Genomic DNA, 20,770 nt, shown 5'->3' on the forward strand with positions numbered 1-20,770 from the left:
ATCTGTCATGTGTTATGTATGACACTTCTGTCAACAGTGATTGGAGTATGTGTCCCCTCTCTTTGAACCTAGGTAAGCTTTTGTGATGAATAAATACTGTGATAGTGTTGCTGGATTTCTACCTGTTCCTGTCTCTGTTGGGACACGAGAGTCCTAAACTACCATGTAAAAGATGTGCCTACTCGGTGGTTGCCATAGTAACGAGTAATCACACACAGAAATGTTGGAGAAGCTCCAGCTTTGAATCTTCCCAGCCTAGACATCAGCGAGACTTGTCAATGAACAAGCCTTCAGATGATTTCAGCCCCAGCCCCAGCCCCATTTGGCTGCAGCCACATGGGAGACCCCGGTTGAGCCCTGGAACCGTGAGCCATAATGAAAGGTGTTACCGTTTTAAGTCAAGTTTTAGGGTGATCATCTTATACAGTAGTAGATAATCAGAACATGTATGTATATACCATACCTGTTTTGTTGAAGAAGGAATTTTGTTTTGTGTTCTGGACCAGATTTTATATATATCACATAGCCCAGTCATTAGCAAGAGGGTTGGGGCAGGCAGATTTTATTAAAGTCCAATAGTTATAAGGAAGGAGAGTTTTCTTACAGGTTGAAAAACTCATAGAAGATTGAAATGTCCTGCTTTTCCTTTCCCCAAAACTGACCTTTTTTAAGTGCCTCTTATCAGAGGTGAAGAATCTTGAACTCAGAAAGACTGGGAATTTCCTGATACCTAAATGCAAGCTATAACCTGCATTTCCTTAACCTCCAAGACTTTTCCCCTTGTATATTATATTCCAGTGTATATATAAGGAGTTTCAGTGATGGAGAAAAGTACTTAAAATTTGGTCATTTGTATTATATCAGGGGTTGGCAAAACTCTTTGTAAAGGGCCAAATAGGCTTTGTGGGCTGTAAGTGTTCTCTGACATATTCTTTGCTTTTTTTTTTTTTCTTGTTAATAAGTGCCTTAAAAACGTAAAAACCATTCTTGCAGGCCATTCTAAATAGGCAATGGGCCACATTTATCCTGTAGATTTTAGTTTGCCAGTTTGTGGTAAAACCACACAGTTTATTGATGTTATGGACTATAATACGGATAAAAGTGTGTACATCATTTAAGTGAGGGTGTTATAGTTGATTTTGAATATTTCAGTAGATTTTAAATGTTGTAATGTTAAAGATATAGAGCTTTCTGGTGCACTAATTTGAAATTTATGTTCTAGTATATATGCCCTTTTAATATTTTGCATTTGTGTTCTTTATACTTTGGTTAAAGTTGCTTTTATTGTTCCCCATCTGATTTAACTGTCGATTTGTAAAGCCGGAACTTCATACTAATATCCATTTGTTACTAGACAAGTCTCTTTGGTCAACTCGAACATTTGAGCTTCTATTTCTTTATCTGCAAAGTAATGAATGATTAAGCATGCCCTATTTTATATGATTTGTATATATGATATATTTTAAAAATGATAAAATTTTAAAAGTGACAAAGTATTTTTAAAAAGTAGTAAGCATTGGTTAATATTTGTTGTCTTGAAAAAGGTTGTAGGTGCTTTCTAAAACTGCAACCAATGTCTGAATTTGAATTCGTTAAAACTTTAAAACAGTAATACCCCTTTTTATAGGAAAACCAGGCTTTAAGTGTCTTTGAAACTTAAATTTATTTAAATTAACATTCTGCAAAATTATTTCATTCTGTATTAAATTTAGCATGTCTAAAGTATATAATATAAATGTTCAGGGTTCGGGGATGATATTTCTGAATAAGATCTAGTGATTTTATGAAAAGATTTGTATAGCATTATTTGCCTATTTCATTGTGATAGTCTTAAATTTTTTCTTTTTGTCTTCTACAAATGTATTTGATTCTGTGAAGACCTGTTGGATCTACTTTTTTACTGATTAGTGAGCTTTGACCCAGTACTTACTAAACATCTGTAAAACATGGATTTACTTCTATCAAACTATTTTTTTTATTTATAATTTAGAGTCCAAAAATGGTGTTTGCCACCATTCAGATCTTGAAGGAATTTTTTCTTAGCAAAACATGAATCTAGATGATGAGAGAAGCTTTTTTGTTTGGCATATCTTGATTTTAAATAAGATTTTTTAAAAGTAAACAAAAATAAAAACCCATATAGCCTGTTTTCATTTTAGAAAAATGATAGAAAGTACATATCAGCATCGGTACCACCCAAAATGATCAATTTTGCTATTCCAGACATAGTAATTTTCAGATATCTTTAGACTGTGTCTGTTTCCAAATGTAAAGGAAAATGTTATCTTTTCCATTTCCTATGTAACCCTATCGTTTGTATTAACTATTCTCTTCAGTCACTGATTTCTTTCCCACTTTGGGGAAAATTTGAATCCCATTTAACCTGTTTATAGCCCCCAGGTTAATTAATAGACCTTTCTGTAATTCAAGTGGGCTTTGTTTTTTTCCTGAAGCCACAAATATAATTGTTCTATCTCATCAGTTTTCATGGCTTTATACTTCCTCTTTGGCACACCTCAAATTTGGAAAGATGTTTTTGATATCGGAATAGTTAATGTTTAAACATTTACTATTAGCATTAGTACATTTTAAAATTTAAAATGTTATTTGTGTGTATTTCTAAGGTTTATCTTGTTGGACAAGGTAGAAGTGGGGACAAAACTGAGTTTTATGCTTTCATGATCATTGAATAAAGTCATAGTTCCCTTCTCTGAACAAGTTTTATGCTTTTACAGTCCACACCAGCAGGCTCTAAATTTTTTTTTTATTATATAGCACATTGATAATTTTTTCATTTAACTTGCAGTTTGACATAATTTCAGATAAGCATAATAGCTACAAGTGCAGTGTGAAGAATTTTCTTTTACTCTCCAACCACATTCTGCAGATGTTAGCATTTTGTCACATTTGTCTCATTCTGTGTGTCTGTGTGTGTGTGGGTGTACGTGCATGTGTGCACACTTTTTTCCTGAACCATTTGTAAGTTGTAGACATAATATATTTTTGTCCCTAAATACTTAAATATGTGTTATAAGGACTTTGACTTAACCACAGTACAGTCAAAATTAGAAAAATAACATTGCTACTTACTCTGATTTACAAACTTTATTCAGATTTCACCAGTTTTTCCAATTATGTCCAATATTGTGGGCTGTGTTCAGTTATCATGCCTCTCTAGGTCTGCTTTGATATGAAATAGTTCTTACTCTTTGTTTCATGACAGTGACATATTTGGATGCCCTTTAATTTGGGTTTGTCTGATTTTTTTTCCTCATGTAGGTTCAGCTTTTCCATTTTGCATAGAACATTACAAAAGCATTGTTCTATTCTCAGAGCATTGTTACAGGAGGTCCTGATGTTGATTTGTCTCATTACTGGTGATGTTAACTTTGATTATCTGGTTAATTTGGCCTGTGAAACATTTCTCCACTGTAAAGTTGTTTTCCCTTTGTAATTGTGGAGAGTGCACATTTTTGGTAAATGTGTATTTATAAGTTGTACATACGTATTTCTATACTAATTTATTGTACACATTTTAAAGCCCTCAGAAATATTAGAAATTAAAGAATGAGGTAAAAATAGAGACATTCTTGCATTTTCTTTTTATGCTTCAGTATATCTTTTCATGCCTTCTGAGATGTATACTCCTGGCTTTGTAGACCAGATAGTCCAGACTTCTGTTTGTGCGTGTGTGTGTGTATTTTGAGACACTCACTCTTATCGCCCAGGCTGGAATGCAGTGGCACGATCTTGGCTTACTGCAACCTCTGCTTCCCAGGTTCAAGTGATTCTTGTGCCTCAGCCTTCTGAGTAGCTGGGGTTAAAGGCCTGTGCCACCATGCCCTGCTAATTTTTGTATTTTTAGCAGAGCAGGGTTTTGCTATGTTGGCCAGGCTGGTCTCAAACTCCTGGCGTCACGTGATTGGCCTGCCTCAGCCTCCCAAAGTGCTGGGATTGCAGGCATGAGCCACCACGACTGGCCAATTCTTTACCCTGTATTAGTTTTATAGAAATTAATCTTGTGTCTTGATTCTGAAATAAAAGTAAAGCTTTATATGTAAAAGTAAAAGCTCCTAGGCACTTGTGGCCTCACACTTAGTAAGTACTCAAAAATACATGTTTAATGATAGTGATTTTTCCCTATTAATTTTTAATTTTATTTGCAGATGGAGAACTTAATGTTCTGGATGATATTTTAACTGAAGTACCAGAACAAGATGATGAACTGTATAATCCAGAGAGTGAACAAGATAAAAATGAGAAAAAGGGTATGTAAGAGTTCTATTATTTTTGTTGAAATAACAGTATAAATAGAGGAGATTCAATTTCTTAAAAAAAATGACTGTGCTTTTTTGTGCTTGTTCCTTGAGGCAGTTAACACTAAATGTACATAATAAACTGGTATCCATATGAATAGGGATAATCTGTTTTTTTCTAATATATGAAACTTCTCAAATATATGGTTTTATTCCCATAGTTGAAAGCTATGTTTTCTTTTAGATTAACTCTGGAGAAGAAATCTTTCAGAAGACTTTTAAAGAAATGAGGCCTTTCCCCCCCTTCCTGATGTATATATTATTGTCAATCTTTGGTGAAATAAATGGAATACTGCAAATACTTCTTTTTTTTTTTTTACATTGTATTTTAAAGGATCAAAAAGAAAAAGTGATCGAATGGAATCTGCTGATACCAAACGACAAAAGCCTTCTGTCCATTCAAGACAACTGGTTTCTAAGCCACTGAGCTCATCTGTTAGCAATAACAAAAGAATAGTTAGTACAAAAGGAAAGTCAGTCACAGAGTATAAAAATGAGGAATATCAAAGATCTGAAAGAAACAAGCGTCTAGATGCTGATCGGAAAATTCGTCTATCAAGTAGTGCCTCCAGAGAACCTTATAAGAATCAACCTGAAAAAACCTGTGTCCGGAAAAGGGATCCTGAAAGGAGGGCCAAATCTCCTACGCCAGATGGTTCTGAGGTAGTAAATATTATTGCAGATATAAAACAGAAAGCCATTCTTTTTGAGGCTTTAGAACTGTTTATTCACCCTGATCTTGTCTTTTATATGACTGCTGATTCCCTTTTTCTTTAAACATCAGAGAATTGGGCTTGAAGTGGATAGACGTGCAAGCAGATCCAGCCAGTCTTCTAAGGAAGAAGTGAACTCTGAAGAATATGGCTCTGACCATGAGACTGGCAGCAGTGGTTCTTCTGATGAGCAAGGCAACAACACTGAGAATGAGGAGGAAGGAGTGGAAGAAGATGTGGAGGAAGATGAAGAAGTAGAAGAAGATGCAGAAGAAGATGAAGAGGTGGATGAAGATGGAGAGGAGGAGGAGGAAGAGGAGGAGGAGGAGGAGGAGGAGGAGGAGGAGGAAGAAGAAGAATATGAACAGGATGAGAGAGACCAGAAAGAGGAGGGAAATGATTATGACACTCGAAGTGAGGCCAGTGACTCTGGTTCTGAATCTGTTTCCTTCACAGATGGGTCTGTCAGATCTGGTTCAGGCACAGATGGATCAGGTACTACTTTTTATATGTAAAAGTTTGTCTTAAAAAAAGCTTGATAGGTTTCAGTCTTGAAAATGTTTAAGTTATAAAATTGTTGAGAAGATGGGGGATATTAATAGGATTGTCTTGTGATCCTTTATATGCTTTTGAATGTTATTATAAATACATTTGAATAATCATGGATAAGATTTACATATTTTAGGAAAGGCATTTCCTAGCTACAGATTGGTTGTGTTGTAAATGAACACAAGTCCATTTGATTCTGTATAAGGAAATGTATTTCAGATTTCTGTAAATTCTTAGGTTTTCATACCAGTCAGCAGTTTATTTAAACACTGATGTACTTGAAGTATATTCATAGGAAACCTGTCCACTGGGTATTACAGTATTTCCTTGGTAAAATACCCCTAGATTTCCATCGTTATGGCTTCAGAATCAAAACAGATTATTTCTTTTTTATCTCTGGGAGCACAGACTTTTCTTCTAATTTTGTGTCTGTCAGTTGACTGGCTGAGACAGGGTCGACAAGAGGGCTGGGGTGTTAAGGTATAAGATGGAGATGAAGACTATAAATAAAATTCTTGTGGAAAAATCAGGTAAGAGCCATCTTCAGTCATTTCTTCAATGCTATATATATCCTGCCTCTCTATACCTATGAGACAAAAATGTATGACTATTACGTAGTTGGAGGCACTAAGCTTAGGGGAACTTTTCTTGGGGGAGGGTACAGCAAGGAGAGGTCAGGGTACTTACAGAGCACTGTATGATGATTATAATCTCATGACTGTCTTATGTAAAGATGCTACCAGATTGCTACATAAGCAAAATGTACTAAACATAAGAAAATTCCTATTTTTTTGAAATACATTTACAGTTTATTATAGAATTTGATCATTTATAATAGTACATAGTTTTTTATATATAGTATATATAGTATAGAAAAGTACTTCACTTGCCATCACTAGAAGATAACTGGCCATCTGCTCTACCTATACTATATACAGATAGTATATATCTATACTATATATATTATATTATATATTTATACTATATGGATAGTATATATCTGTACTACATACAGTATAGGTAGAGCAGATGGCCAGTTATTTTCTAGTGATTGGCAACTGAAGTGCTTTCAACCTTTTGTTCACTAGAATTCTAGGTTTGGGAGTTAAGATAGGCTTTTCAAGGGAGGTAGAGTTAAATGGAATAGATGAGTAGTTGGATTTGTTGTAAAAACATATGAAATCTTTATGCTTCCATCATGCCTTTTACAAACTGATAGGATATATTTTTTATAATTTAAGATAAGAAATAATTTCATTAGCAGTATGTGTTGAATGTTCATTTATTGTGGATAATGTGTGAAACCACTCCCGTGGGTAGGGAACGTTTTGTTGTAGGAATCTTCTTTTTGGTATCTCTGTTATTTCTTAGACTTTAATGTTTGTATTGTTTACATTAAACAAAGGGAACTTACTTAAATGGGTAGGACCAGAAATTGCATTTGTAACAGGCTCCTAGATGATACCATAGTAAGGTAACTTGATTGATACACTTTGTTTTTGTGGAGAAGACATTTCAAATTAAATGGTAACTGTAGTTTTAGAATAAATCTTGATATCAAAACTCTGTTACTAGACTAGGTTTATTCTAAAAGAGATACCTGAAAGTTTTATTTTCCTTATTAAAGGAAAATCCCTTATGTGGAACATGCTTTAGGTACTATATTAATATGCAGGAAATTTTTTTTTTTATACAGTAGTTTATGAAAGAGTAACGGGGTGATTTTGGAACTTCTTGATTAAGAGACGTCAGTTTTTAAATAAAAGTGATCACAGTTGAGTTTCTCTGTCATGAATTTTCTAGATGCCAGTTCATTTTACCTTATTCTCAGAATTTTTGGTAACTTTATAAAAGCAACAGGCTGATTGATAACAGTTTATTTATTAGATGATTTTCATTGTTCTTTTGACCTGAGAGTAATAGTTGGGGGAGAGGGCCATAAACTTAAGAGCATTGGGAGTAATTCATACAAAAATGATGAAAATTCCTTGGAGATTTCTCATGCTACTGCTAGGTTTAGCATTATATAAAAACAATTGAGTAGGATCTTCTGCTTCTGTTATTTTCCCTGCATTATCTCAGATCTTTTTAGTAACTTTTTAATTATTGTTTTTGTCTTTATATAAAGAGGGTCTTGCTGTGTTGCCCAGGCTGGTCTCGAACTCCTGAGGTCAAGTGATCCGCCTGTCTTGACCTCCCAAAGTGCTGGGATTACAGGCACGAGCAACAGCACCAGGCCCTTTTTAGTACTTTGGACCATGAAATAATTCTTTTTTAACAGCAACAAGAGATAAATTACACTCAGTCAGATGCATTCATAATGCTTAGACTACTGAAAGAAATATCCATGGGGGAAAAATTAGAAGAAACATGTCAGAACTTTTGAAAGAAATAATGAAAAAAGCCCCCAAAACTAGTTAAACCTGTTATCACCTTTCAAAAATAGTTATAAAACATCCTTTCTACTTGCTCAAGCCAGAGGACTTGCCTTTGAGTCTAGGTTCTGCCATCCAGGAACTGTGGGACCCTAGTCTAGTTGCCTAACTGCCTGTCTAATCCAAGGTTTCTTCATCTGTAATGAGAATATCTTGTGAACTTGTTATGAGAATTAAAGGAGATAAGTAGTTAAAGCTTTTTAAATAGCTGTCATTATATAGTAGGTTATTGTATGCATGATCACTGATTATTCTTTTTTAGCTTTCCATTGTTTATATAAAAATAAGTATATGCATTTTTTTCTTCGTATTCCCTTATCTCTAAGCTGAAAAGTAAAAGGAGCTTATCATGGTAAAACTAAGATAAAAATAAACAGATAGGAGAGCTGAATTCCATTTCAAGTCCTCATGTATATGCTTACAAAGTTCCAAATTAAGCTTGGGACTGGTTCTTACATGGCAGGTAATCCAAACCTTTTCTATTTACTGAAGATTTTCAGCTCTCTTACAGAAATACACAGGCTACCATTAAAATTGTAGGGATAAATTTTAAATTGAATTTGAAAATAAGAGCAGTAATCCAGGGAGGAAATGGCTAAGGAGAATGAAATAGAAGACACAAAAACAAGCAATGGCAACCAGAAGGGAATCACTAATTATGGTATATATATTTTTCCAGTTGTAAAGCTTTGGGTTCAGGGGTTCATCAGATCTCTTAAGATAGAATCAGAATTGTAATTGTGATGAAGAATGGTAGCGGAGTTTAAAAAAATAAGGACTTAAGACAGTGTTACCTGGTGCGTAGAAAGGACACAGTTTTGAAAGAAATTGTTTTTGCTTTGCAAATTTCCCCCCCGCTTGGAAAACTGTATTCAAGGCCACCTATATATGGCAATTAAGGCCCTGACTTTGTAGTTATTTTGTGTGTTTTTATTTGATTGAAACTGATGAGAGAAACAAGATGCCCTTACTTTTTAAACAGTATTTTTAAAATAAAACATTCTGAGGAAATTGAGGGATCAGGAGAGAGGAGCACAGACTAATACAAGGGCTATGCAAAAACTAGACATGTAATGATACATTCTTGTTTGATTACTTCTCTTCGTTTCTGTATTGTGATTTAAAAAAAAACTCTTGTTCTTTTTAGATGAGAAAAAGAAGGAAAGGAAGAGAGCTAGAGGCATATCTCCAATTGTTTTTGATAGAAGTGGAAGCTCTGCATCAGAGTCATATGCAGGTATTCTCATTTTGTGATCGTATCTGACTTGATTCTAATGTAATCTGCTTTAGAAAGCGTGTGGAGGCTGTAGTTTAGTGTGAACTTGTTGATGTCCATTAGTACTGATTTTTGGCATGTTCAGTGTAATAATTCTAGAGAAAACTAAGCTTTTTCTTATTATTTTAATCCTGTTCTGTTACTGCTTAAGTGGAATTTTTACTTTTTTTTTCTTGGAAGATGATGATTCAGTGACTAGTTTTCTGAGTGGGAAACTGTTCAAATATACATACTTTTAAAAAAATCCAAACAACCCAAAAAGCAAAACACTCGTACACATTGAGAAGTTTTTTTTGTGTGTGTGGGTGCGCCAGGAAGAATAATTTGTCTTGAATGAGAATTTTATGTGACAAGACTGTAGAAATTTTGTCTTATCTCTATTAAAGCTCAATCTGAACAAATGTACTTTGGCTAAATACAGGTTCAGAAAAGAAGCATGAGAAATTATCATCTTCCGTTCGTGCTGTCCGAAAAGGTATCATTTAAATTTGAAATTGTTTTCATTGCATGCTGCATAGTCATTATTTTGCCTTATTGGTTCTCCATTAATAGCTGCTTTTAATGTAGTAATGTTCCGATATATTACATGAAGCAAAAAATAATATCTTACATAGAAAGCTCTGTGTGTGCTTCTTACTGCATATATTTTAGAATAATACCAAACATTTCAGGATATTTTGGGATGGGTGTGTGTGTGTGTATGTGTTATATATAGATGTGTGTGTATATATATGTATGTATATAATGGTCTGTTATTCTTGAATCTGAGTAAGAAAATCTATAAAACTTGGTAACCATTTTCATACTTAAATATGGATTTGATATATCGGAACATCACTAGGTTAGGTTTACTTTCTTGCAATATGCTGATTGTCTTTTCTTAGCTTTGCTTTATTACATGTGGCTTAGCCTTCCAGGTTGAATGGGTGATTGTTGCGTTTTAAAAGTTTAGCTGGGTTGTGGAGGGCTAATTTCAGTTAGTACAGTTTTGACCCCTTTGTGTGATAATGGCCTGTGGTTAATCGATTTGGGTTTCTTTTTTTTTTTTCAGATCAAACCAGTAAACTCAAATATGTGCTTCAAGATGCAAGATTTTTCCTCATAAAGAGTAACAACCATGAGAATGTGTCTCTTGCCAAAGCTAAGGTATTAGCATCAGTTCTGTTGAAACTATCCTAATATCACAATTTTTAAATGGGAAAATAGACTTGTATTATATCAAGTAGCATAGGTATTATGATTTTCATTACGGCTTTAAAGATCTACATTCCAGTGGCCACTTAGGATCTGGTTGTAGTCAGTCAGCCTACTTGTAATTTGAGTTTTCTTTTTTTTTTTTAAGATGATTTTAGGGGTCAGAATATTAAATGTTGAAGGCTATACAGTTTAACTTTTTGCTGTAAAAGATCCTGTTTCTGTTGATTTTTGTTTCTGTACTTCCTCAGTGGCTCATTTATTGTGCTAACACTTCTAAAAGTACCTGTAGTTAACCAGTTTTTGTTTTATGTTGATGCTTGATTTACACTTTGAGGTTCTTTTGAAATCATTCTTTTATGGAGAGTTTTATTTTTTAGAATTAAGATCATTGGGATTTAGAAGAAAAAGAATTAGCTTAAAGATCCACTCCAGACTTTGCAAAAAAGATATGCATAGTTGCTGTAGGATGTTGTAAGATAATAATTTTCTTTTTATGTTTGGCTACAAAAATACATTTTTGTGTTACACTAGCTGTTACAATGTTTTGCTATTCTTGGTTTAAACTGAGTAACTGTACAGTTTCAACTGATTTTCAGAAACTTTAAAGTTAGACATTTCTCTAATGATATTTCTGTCAATATTCTATATTTCTAACTTAAGGACTACCCCTAAAACTTTACAAACAGAAGGAAACAGTACACCAAATAGCCTTATTCTGTTCTCTAGCTTAAGTGGATTTAGGCAGAAGTACACTTGGCCCTCGGTATCCACAGGGTTCCTCATCTTTCGATTTAACTAACTGGATTGAAATATTAGGGGAAAAAGGAATGAGAAATAATAAAACAGAAAATACAAACTTAAACACAGTATAACAACTATTCACATAGCATTTACATTGTATTGGGTATAAGTATTCTAGAGGTGATTTAAAGTATATGGGAGTATATGCATGGATTATACGCAAATACTGTGCCATTTTATATAAGGGAGTTGAGCATCCTCAGATTTTGGTATCTGCATGGGTCCTGGAACCAGTCCCCAGTGGAGACTGAGGAACAACTGTAAGCACTTAGTTTGAATGAGATGTCATTTGTATGAGCAGATGGTGTGAGCTGAATGATAGCATCTGTCTTATTATTCCATTTCTTTTATCTGTTATGAATGAAGAATTGGTTAAAATGCTTTAGAAATTAACAAATATCTTCCAGCTGTAGGTAAAACATAGGCCTCTTCAGTCAAACTATTGATACATAAAAATTTGAACTTAAAAACTGCTTTAAAAAACGAACTTAAATAGAAAAATGCTAGATTCTTGACTAATAGAGTAATTTTAAATTATTTGATTAGGCACAGTTTTGCAAGAAGACTAACTTCTAAGTTGCGATTCACCTTCAAACAGGATGTATTTACCACAGTAAATGGTTGTAATATTAAAATAATTGTAGTGATTGGTTTTACTATATAGAATTCTAGTCCCTTAGATTTGAACCTCATCTCCATCTATTTACTAGTTGCTTTAATGGTTTTGTAAAATTGGTAATTGTCTTCATTTTTTCCCTTAGGTTTTTATAAATTATTACTACGTTATTCTGACAGCTGATAAATAAAACCTTTCTTCATTATAGCTTACTTAAATTGAAAGCACACCAAAATATGTAGTTTTTTTTTTTTTTTTTCCAAACATAACTGGAAACACAAAAGAGTTGTAGTTAATTTCACTTTGTGGTCTTTATGTTATTTATATAGGGTGTATGGTCCACGCTCCCTGTAAATGAGAAGAAATTAAATCTTGCATTTAGATCTGCAAGGAGTGTTATCTTAATATTTTCTGTCAGAGAGAGTGGAAAATTTCAAGGTAAGAATAAAAATAATTTGGACATATAAAAACATTAATTATATTAGCATCTACATATTATATTATGATATGATTCTCTTAGGGTTTGCAAGACTTTCTTCAGAATCACATCACGGAGGATCTCCTATACACTGGGTGCTTCCAGCAGGAATGAGTGCTAAAATGCTGGGAGGTGTCTTTAAAATTGACTGGATTTGCAGGTAAATTATACACTTCAGTATAGATAACTGAAGTTTTGAATACGCTACCAGTTTAGAATAATGTGTTAAAGTAAAAAAGTCACTGTATACTTATCTTACCTTGTTCAGTAACTACCTTTATCTAATGTGGGACACAACAAAGGCGTATTTAGTCTAAAGTTACATGTATTTGATTTGTTTTGTATATTAGTAATAAAGCAGTAAATGAATTGGACAATTGCTTGAAATGTTGTCTGGCGTATCTGTATAATTTTAGTGATTTAACATGTCACTTAAGTTATTGAGGAATGGGAAATAAGTACTCTGACTTGGCTAACAATTTCGGAGGTAACTAGTTTAGTCGTGGACAGTATTTTTTAAGGAGGTTAGCAAATGATGTTTAGTTGCCATTGTGATCTTTTGAAACTGAGTTAAGATTTAACTGTATTTATTAGAAAAATAATCAGGCTTATTTTGAACACTGAGTTGTCACTATTTTTAGGTGCTTACTGCATACTGAAGTATTGTACACAAGAAGCTCATTATTTAAGTGATCTTTACGTGGCATACACAAATGTATTACCTGTAAAATTAATTTTAGTTAAAAAGTGTCTGAAAGGAGATGGTTACTTTGTGAGTTTTAAGTTGTTTTTGGGTATTATTGATGAGCCCGAAGGGGTCGTGTGAAAAAGAAGAAAAATGCTATGCATATGATGGAAATCAGCCTAAGCCAAGAAGAGCATGGAAACAAACTATGGTGTTGCGGGGTTGGGGGGGCAGTGGGAGGGCATATGGATGTGTGAGTGGGATAGGGAGCTACCTTTTTTTATGAAGGAGATGGTTAGGAAAAGAGAAGAACAGAGGGCAAAGATGGATAAGAATGAATGAATGTGAGTCAGCCTAAATGTTTATTGTAGGATAGTGAGGAGCTGTGAAGATAGAGGGAGTGATATATTACAAATAGCATACAGTCACTTACTGTGTAGTGACATATCCATCAAGAAAGAATCTTGTCCCATAAGACTGTAGGACTCGTAAGAGGTACCTGTAATACCATATTTTACTATACCTTTTCTATGTTTAGATACACAAGTATTTTCCATTGTGTTACATTTACCTACACTATTCAATACAGTAACATGCTGTGCAGATTCGTAGGCTAGGAGAAACAGGTCATACCATATATCCTAGGTATGTAGTAGGCTGTACCATTTAGGTTTGTGTAAGTACATTCTGTGATGTTCACACAATGAAATCACCTGATGAGTGTATCCCTGTCATTAAGTGACACATAACTGTATTAGGTTGATAATAGCGTAGCAAAAAGCTATGTGCAGAAAAAATACTCATCCCATTATTACTTTCTGTGGGGAAGAGTTGGAAATCATCTAAATTCTTTGAAATAGAAAATTAGTTAAATTATAGTTTGTCTCTTAAATATATGTGGAAGTAATTGTGCACATATCAACAGGGAAAGGTATAACAAATGAAAAAATACATAATTATGGTATTGGAATGCAGTGTTAGGTGGTGAGACTGTTAGTGCTATCTCCCACTTCCTCTCTATTGCCCCCAGGGGTTTTAAAATATAAACTTAGTTTTTTTGAAATCAAAATTATAATTAAGTTATAATTAAAGTTGAAAATCTGGTGACAATTTGTAGGAAAGGGAGTGATTATTTTTATTTTGTGTGTGTATGTGACTGCTCTGTAAAGGCCAGAGGAAACGTTGTAATGTTGTAACATACTTGCAGGTGTTGCTTTCTTGGGAACAGGAGAGAAAATAATTGCCCATTTTTATGTGGGTTGCAGCAGATTTTGTTTCAAATGTTATTTGTTCTGTTAACCTTCATTTTTACATTACTGATAAGGAAATTTATTTCTTAATTTTAAGATGAATTTAATTTTTCATGGATTATTCATTCTTCATATTCCTCTTCATTGACTTATTGACTATTCTACTAATTTGTTTGAAATGTATCAAGCAACCGAAGAGGTAGACAGACTCAATTTGTCTATCCTAACGTGAGGTGTAAAATTGTGGGCAGTAAAGTGCTTTTATTATTTTAAAGTAAGTTTATGGGTTTACCTAGAAATAGTATTTTTACATAATAAAACTATAGTTTTAATGTTTTAATACTCAAGTTCTATTCAAGTGTAATTTTACAATACTTTACAGTTCTGGAGGGCTTGTGATATTTCTAACATTGATATTTCCTTAGATAAGTCACTTGAACTCTCTTGAGTTTAAATTCTCTCTGTATAGTGAGAATCACATTTGAGTCTCAGAAAATTTAAATTTAATAAATACAAATGCTCAGGACTTTGCTATCAACAGTAACTGCTGTTAATATTTTTTTTCAGATACAATAATTATTAGATTTCTATTTAAGGACCCTTTGGATATAATAATAACTAGACTTAAGCTTTTTTAGGTGTGATCCCTGGATCACTTACATCAGTAGCATCTGACTGTTAAAATGCAGAATCTTGAGACCCACCTCAAACCTGTTAAATTCTTGATGGTTCAGGTAGTTGGTAGGCACGTGGAAGATTGGGACCAGATAAGTGTCATGTTTTAGCTGATAGAGGGAGGCATAAAAAGCGACTTATTAAGGTTGCCACCTGTAATTAGCTCAAAATAAGGCATAATCTATGAAATATTATTCATCCAGAGTTACATTTACTGACTAGATGTTATATTCCTTTCATGTCCATTCCAAATAACCCATTTCTGTTTTCATTTAGAGTCTCTCCATTTTTCTTTTCTTTTCTTTTGGGACGGAGTTTCGCTCTTGTTGCCCAGGCTAGAGTGCAATGGCGCAATCTCGGCTCGCCACAACTTCCGCCTCCCGGGTTCAAGCGATTCTTCTGCCTCAGCCTCCCTAGTAGCTGGGATTACAGGCATGTGCCACCACGCCCGGCTAATTTTTTAGTTTTAGTAGAGACGGGGTTTCTCCGTGTTGGTTAGGCTGGTCTCGAACTCCCGACCTCAGGTGATCTGCCCGCCTCAGCCTCCCAAAGTGCTGGGATTACTACAGGCATGAGCCACTGCGCCCGGCCTCCATTTTTCTTTCTAACTTTAATCAACAAACCACTCTCCAGCATATAAGAGCCTCTGCATGGCTGGGCGCAGTGGTTCATGCCTGTAATCCCAGCACTTTGGGAGGCTGAGGTGGGTGGATCACTTGAGGCCAGGAGTTCGAGACTAGCATGGCCAAATGGTGAAACCCCGTCTCTACTAAAAATGCAAAAATTAGCCAGATGTGGTGGCACATGCCTGTAGTCCCAGCTGCTTGGGAGGCTGAGGCATGAGAATCCCTTGAACTCAGGAGGCGGAGGTTGCAGCAAGCCAAGATCATGCAGCTGCACTCCAGTCTGGGTAACAGAGTGAGACCGTGTCTCAAAACAAAAAACTGTGCACAGTTTTACATTCTTTTGTTAAATTTGCCCTATTTGCAGAATCACTTAGGTCAGAGAGTCCCTTACATGTTCTCAAAGAACTCACAGTAAAGATAAGTTGTATCTGTATGCTTCATAACATAGCTGCTCAGAAGGTAACTGTTAGGTTGCTTGTTCTGTGATTGTGATCTGAGAAGAAAGGATAAAATAAGGATGCTACATGGATCACAGACCCTGCAATTTCTCTTAATTTATTCTGAGCCCTGTTTTGCCTCAGGCTTCACAGTTTTCTGTGATGTTCTGGCTGAGATTAGCTGTGTTGAAACAGTGAACAGATGTCTCTTGAATCTAGTTGGAACCAGTGCCACCAAAGAATCTCAACCCCAAATGATACATTTAGCTTGGCCTATGCTTTTACTTCTACTTGGATCATGGGTATTTAATTGCTGATATTTAAATAACAGTGATAATCCCATTAATTTATAACCTTCTTATATTTTGGTGGCTGTAGGTTTTCATTTATTCCTTTCCTATAACTGTTTTAAACTGGCAATTAGAAAAATTTAAATTATTGAACAGAATACAAAGAAAACTAGATCTCTGCCTCTGGATATTCAAGCTTTGATGTGGACTTGTTCTAGTCTTTCTACTTCTGAGAGCCTGAAAAGGGGGAAAAAAAATTCAGTATTTTTGACTCACTCTTGATGGGTGAAGTAAGGTGTATATTAGAAAAAGAAACCAAGCTTTTAAGTGATACTTAGTGGATATTTTCATTACTCACTGACCACTCTTCCATGTATATATATATCACCACCATCACAGAATATACCACCTTGTTAATTTAACTCTAAAATACTTCTATTTCCCTGGAAAATGTCAAAGTTTTTCCTGAGGTTTAAAAGAAGTTATATAAGATGTGAGCATTCAGGCCAGGTGTAGTGGCTCACACCTGTAATCCTAGCATTTTGGGAGGCTGAGGTGAGAGGATTGTTTGAGCCCATTTATTCACAACCAGCCAAGGCAAAATAGATCCAATCTCTAAAAAATTAAATTTAAAAAAAGGTCTGAGCAGGCAATATTCACTTTCAAGAAAATTCATGTAAGGTTATGTGGCATGTTCACTGGGCAAAGTTACTTATGTTTTCCCTTTTCCATTATGCCTGTGTTCTAGCCCTTCTCTTTGTTTCAAATGTATCCCTGCCTTAGTTCTCTACATAAGGCTTTACCTGGGTTTTCTTTCAAGCTTAACTCATGTACCACTTCTTTCATGAAGCATTTTGTGATTATTTTTCTTTCTTTCAAAATAGATACAACCACTCCTATTAAAAACAAAAAAAAATTTTCTGTATTGTGCATATAGTACCCATTGTCTTTGAAAATTGTGTGTGCTTATTTTTCTTCGATGGCTATGGAAGAAAGGTTAGGGATGCAAACTCTTATCTTTCTCGTCTTTGTATGTCCTTTGGCTGAAAAGTTTCATTTGTATTGTAAGTACAGTGAATAGTTCTTTAAAGTGTTTATTTATTTTGGCATTATTTGTTTTATGCACAGGCAGATAAAACCTTATCAAATACTGTTAATTTATAATTCTTGGCAGCTAACAACTGTTGATTATGTGTCATCTTTGTATTCATGTGACATTGTGCTAGGTTGACAACTATAAAAATAGAGGATATCTTTTTAAGTTTGGTGAGACCATTTTGTCTCATGGCTCAGAGATCTTAAAACCAGGTTTTTAGTATTTAAATTATATAGATACTGCCCTTGAGTTTCAGTAAAGGGCATAATTAATATAAATATATGCATTTATAAATAAATTATCTATTGCACAACTCAAGCCATTCTATGCGTAGTGAAGAGTATTGCCATATTGAATGAGGAAGTACATTTGAACAGGGAAAGCACCCTCCAAATGAGAATAAGGGACACTTCTATTTTCATTTGGTTTTAACAGCTGGGTTAAGGTCCAGCTTCTTTTTGGTCAGTTTTAAGTTTTTTGAGTTCATAGAAGAAAGGGATATGCTAAATATTTTCTGTGTCATTTCATTTGCAAACTGCGTAAAACAACTATAAAGTAGATGGTGATATTCTTGTTTATCAAAGGAATAGATTCAGGCTCAGAGAAGAGAGCAGGCTGGGGTTTAAGCCCCCAAGTTATCTTGGTTCTCAAGCCCTTGCTCTTAAGCTCTTTTTAGAAAACTGGAGAATATGGAAAAAGTCTCTGAAGAGGCTTTCTATAGGGAATTAACCACTGTAAGTGATTTTAAAAATTTAGTCACATTTAAGTCACAGTTAATATAGGAATTCACTACTAAAAGTAGTATAAGGTCCTTAAAGGATTCTGCAGAAGAATGTAATTGATATTACTTTGTATTTAGGCGTGAATTACCCTTCACTAAGTCGGCTCATCTCACCAATCCTTGGAATGAACATAAACCAGTAAAGATCGGACGTGATGGACAGGTTTGTGGCCTTAATTGATTCTTTAAAAAAAAAACACATTTAGTCAACCCTTTTAGAGATCTTTATCGATGTATTTGTTTTAACCCTTTCTGATGAAAGAGACCACGTGAGAATTTGAAAAAATAGTCTTATCTGAAGTTTATAATAACTGCGATTGAGACTAATAAGACATCCATTAATGTTGAAATATAGGCAGCTTTATATGGTACTTTCATTTGATACAATTGAAGGAAATATTTCTAAAGAGAATTTACCAGATTAAAATTTTTTTTTACTATATTATCACTGTTTAACAGATTCTTCAGTTTCTGTAATACATTTTAGAATTGCCATTTAGTATATGTGCTAAAGTTTTCTGAATAGAAGGCAGCTTTCTGAAAAGATTAAATATATGTACTCAGGTTTTCAAGTCTACAAATGGAACTGAAAGTGTGGAGTAACTGAAAATTAACCAAAACCTTTCTTTGACCCTTGTAATTCTCACATGTAATTCTGAACCAGAAGTTTTGTTTTATTTTATTTTTTAATTTTAATTTTTTTGGAGACCAGGTTATGAAAGTGGCTAATTTTTGTATTTTCGGTCGAGACAGGGTTTCACCATTTTGCGAGGCTGGTCTCAAACTCCTGGCCTCAAGCGATCCGCCTGCCTGGGGCTCCCAAAGTGCTGGAATTACAGGCATGAGCCACTATGCCTGGCCATGCAAAAGTAATATGACATTTTATTGCTCATGAGTAAAAATGTTTTCACTTTTTCAATTACAAATAGCTGAAAATGATTTAATTTTAAAGAGCCCATGGATTGGTCTGCCTTTGCGGTAAATCTAATGTATTTCAGTACACTTAGTAGATCATAATTATCAAAGTTGTTGGTACACACACTAACATGAATTTTTTTTTCCATTGTATTAAATGACCTTGTCCTGATATTTTTCTATTTTGCACAAAGAAATAGTCCCTTTTCAGAGGGTGGTTGTCACAGAATTTTAAGCAACTGCATTTGTGTATTTAACTTCAGAGATTCTACACTTTTAGTTTTTACCCTTTATATAAATACACAAAACACTTTTGAAATGTTTTATAAATCTGGAAGTCTTATTGGAATCCCATATGATCATCAGCCTTGGGAAGAAAGCTTCCAAGTCAGTTTTTGTTCTGGTACATCAGGAAAATGCAAGTCTGTTGAAAGGGTCTGTTTTTGTTTTATAAATTGCTACTTTCCTATTCTAGGAAATTGAACTTGAATGTGGAACCCAGCTTTGTCTTCTGTTTCCCCCCGATGAAAGTATTGACTTGTATCAGGTCATTCATAAAATGCGTCACAAGAGAAGAATGCATTCTCAGCCCAGATCACGAGGACGTCCATCCCGTCGAGAACCAGTCCGGGATGTGGGAAGGTTAGAAACGTTCTTTGGACTGATAATAGGCACATGTATCAGAATAACATGATGGAGGAATATGATTCGTCAAAAGTTTGTCCTGCGGTAAAGAAGAAAGAGAAAATCCTCAAATCAAGCTGCATGGACTAGTTTGTGGCTTCATTGAGGATTTCACATGGTCACCTTGGTCTCAGTCATTTTTCAAGAGGAAAATGGGGATCTTTCCTTATGCAGAAAAAAGTATAACCAGTGATAACCAGTTTAGATTAGATAATACTCTGATAATACAATGTATACAATTGAAATGAGGTAGGCATTTGTTGCTAAGAACAGGCTAGAAAGGAGGAAGAGGAGGAAGTCTTTATTTGCAAAAATTGTTAATACTTTTTAAAAAGCCTTTTCTTTCAGGTATGTCTCTGGATAAGCCTTATCAGATATGGGACTTTTATAAAGGATCACTAATATTTTTTCAGAAGATGACGCCTCATTTAGAGGATAAAATATTTTAAGTTATTTTGATATTCAAGAGGAGCATTATTGGGACTGTTTCAGATTTTATCACCGTGATGTGTTAACCCTATTGCCAAATATTCTCTAACATGTACCCAGTGAATTCACACATCTTGCTGAGCTTCTGAAAACAATAGGTTCTTTCCAAAGGGGATCAAGTGGCCCTGGGAGACCCGGCAACAAACCAAAAAGAAGGGCTGTTGCTGTGTCTGTTTACAACTTTTCCAGATGCTGGCAGTACCTGTGGACTTAAAAATGGTTTTTAGAGGATCGCCATGGTTATTGATCACTACTTTATGAACTAAACAGCATTTTCCAGAAAAAGGGGGTTTAACTTGTTACAGAATTGGAGAAGTCTTTGCAAAGGACTGATTTAAGCCCTTCTACCCAACACCTTCCCCTGTGTAGATTTGCATACAGCTAAATCTAAAATATTCTGCTAAAGACTATTGGATGTATGGTTGATGGGATGAAACCTTTGGTTAAATTTCCTTTTGGTG

General features: G+C 34.5%; 1 protein-coding gene and 1 pseudogene across 6 annotated transcripts in view; both read left to right on the plus strand.

Moving 5' to 3' along the window:
* The window catches only part of LOC741816 (UDP-glucuronosyltransferase 2B15-like), a 230,244-nt pseudogene that overhangs the window by 170,286 nt on the left and 39,188 nt on the right, over nt 1-20,770 (plus strand).
* Nucleotides 1-20,770, plus strand: part of YTHDC1 (YTH N6-methyladenosine RNA binding protein C1) — a 36,743-nt gene that overhangs the window by 7,588 nt on the left and 8,385 nt on the right. For 4 of the 6 annotated variants that reach the window (XM_517262.6, XM_009447803.3, XM_016951627.3 and 1 more), the window contains 10 exons: nt 4,167-4,268; nt 4,651-4,979; nt 5,101-5,524; nt 9,161-9,250; nt 9,711-9,764; nt 10,341-10,435; nt 12,233-12,341; nt 12,424-12,541; nt 18,300-18,384; nt 19,612-19,778. In XM_517262.6, coding sequence (XP_517262.2) covers nt 4,167-4,268; nt 4,651-4,979; nt 5,101-5,524; nt 9,161-9,250; nt 9,711-9,764; nt 10,341-10,435; nt 12,233-12,341; nt 12,424-12,541; nt 18,300-18,384; nt 19,612-19,778 — 1,573 coding nt within the window. The remainder of the gene's footprint in view (nt 1-4,166; nt 4,269-4,650; nt 4,980-5,100; nt 5,525-9,160; nt 9,251-9,710; nt 9,765-10,340; nt 10,436-12,232; nt 12,342-12,423; nt 12,542-18,299; nt 18,385-19,611; nt 19,779-20,770) is intronic. The other 2 variants (XM_063809596.1, XM_003310368.4) reach the window with 1 other exon arrangement.

Source organism: Pan troglodytes, chromosome 3 (genome assembly GCF_028858775.2).
Source record: "Pan troglodytes isolate AG18354 chromosome 3, NHGRI_mPanTro3-v2.0_pri, whole genome shotgun sequence".
In the NCBI taxonomy this organism is placed as follows: Eukaryota; Metazoa; Chordata; class Mammalia; order Primates; family Hominidae; genus Pan; species Pan troglodytes.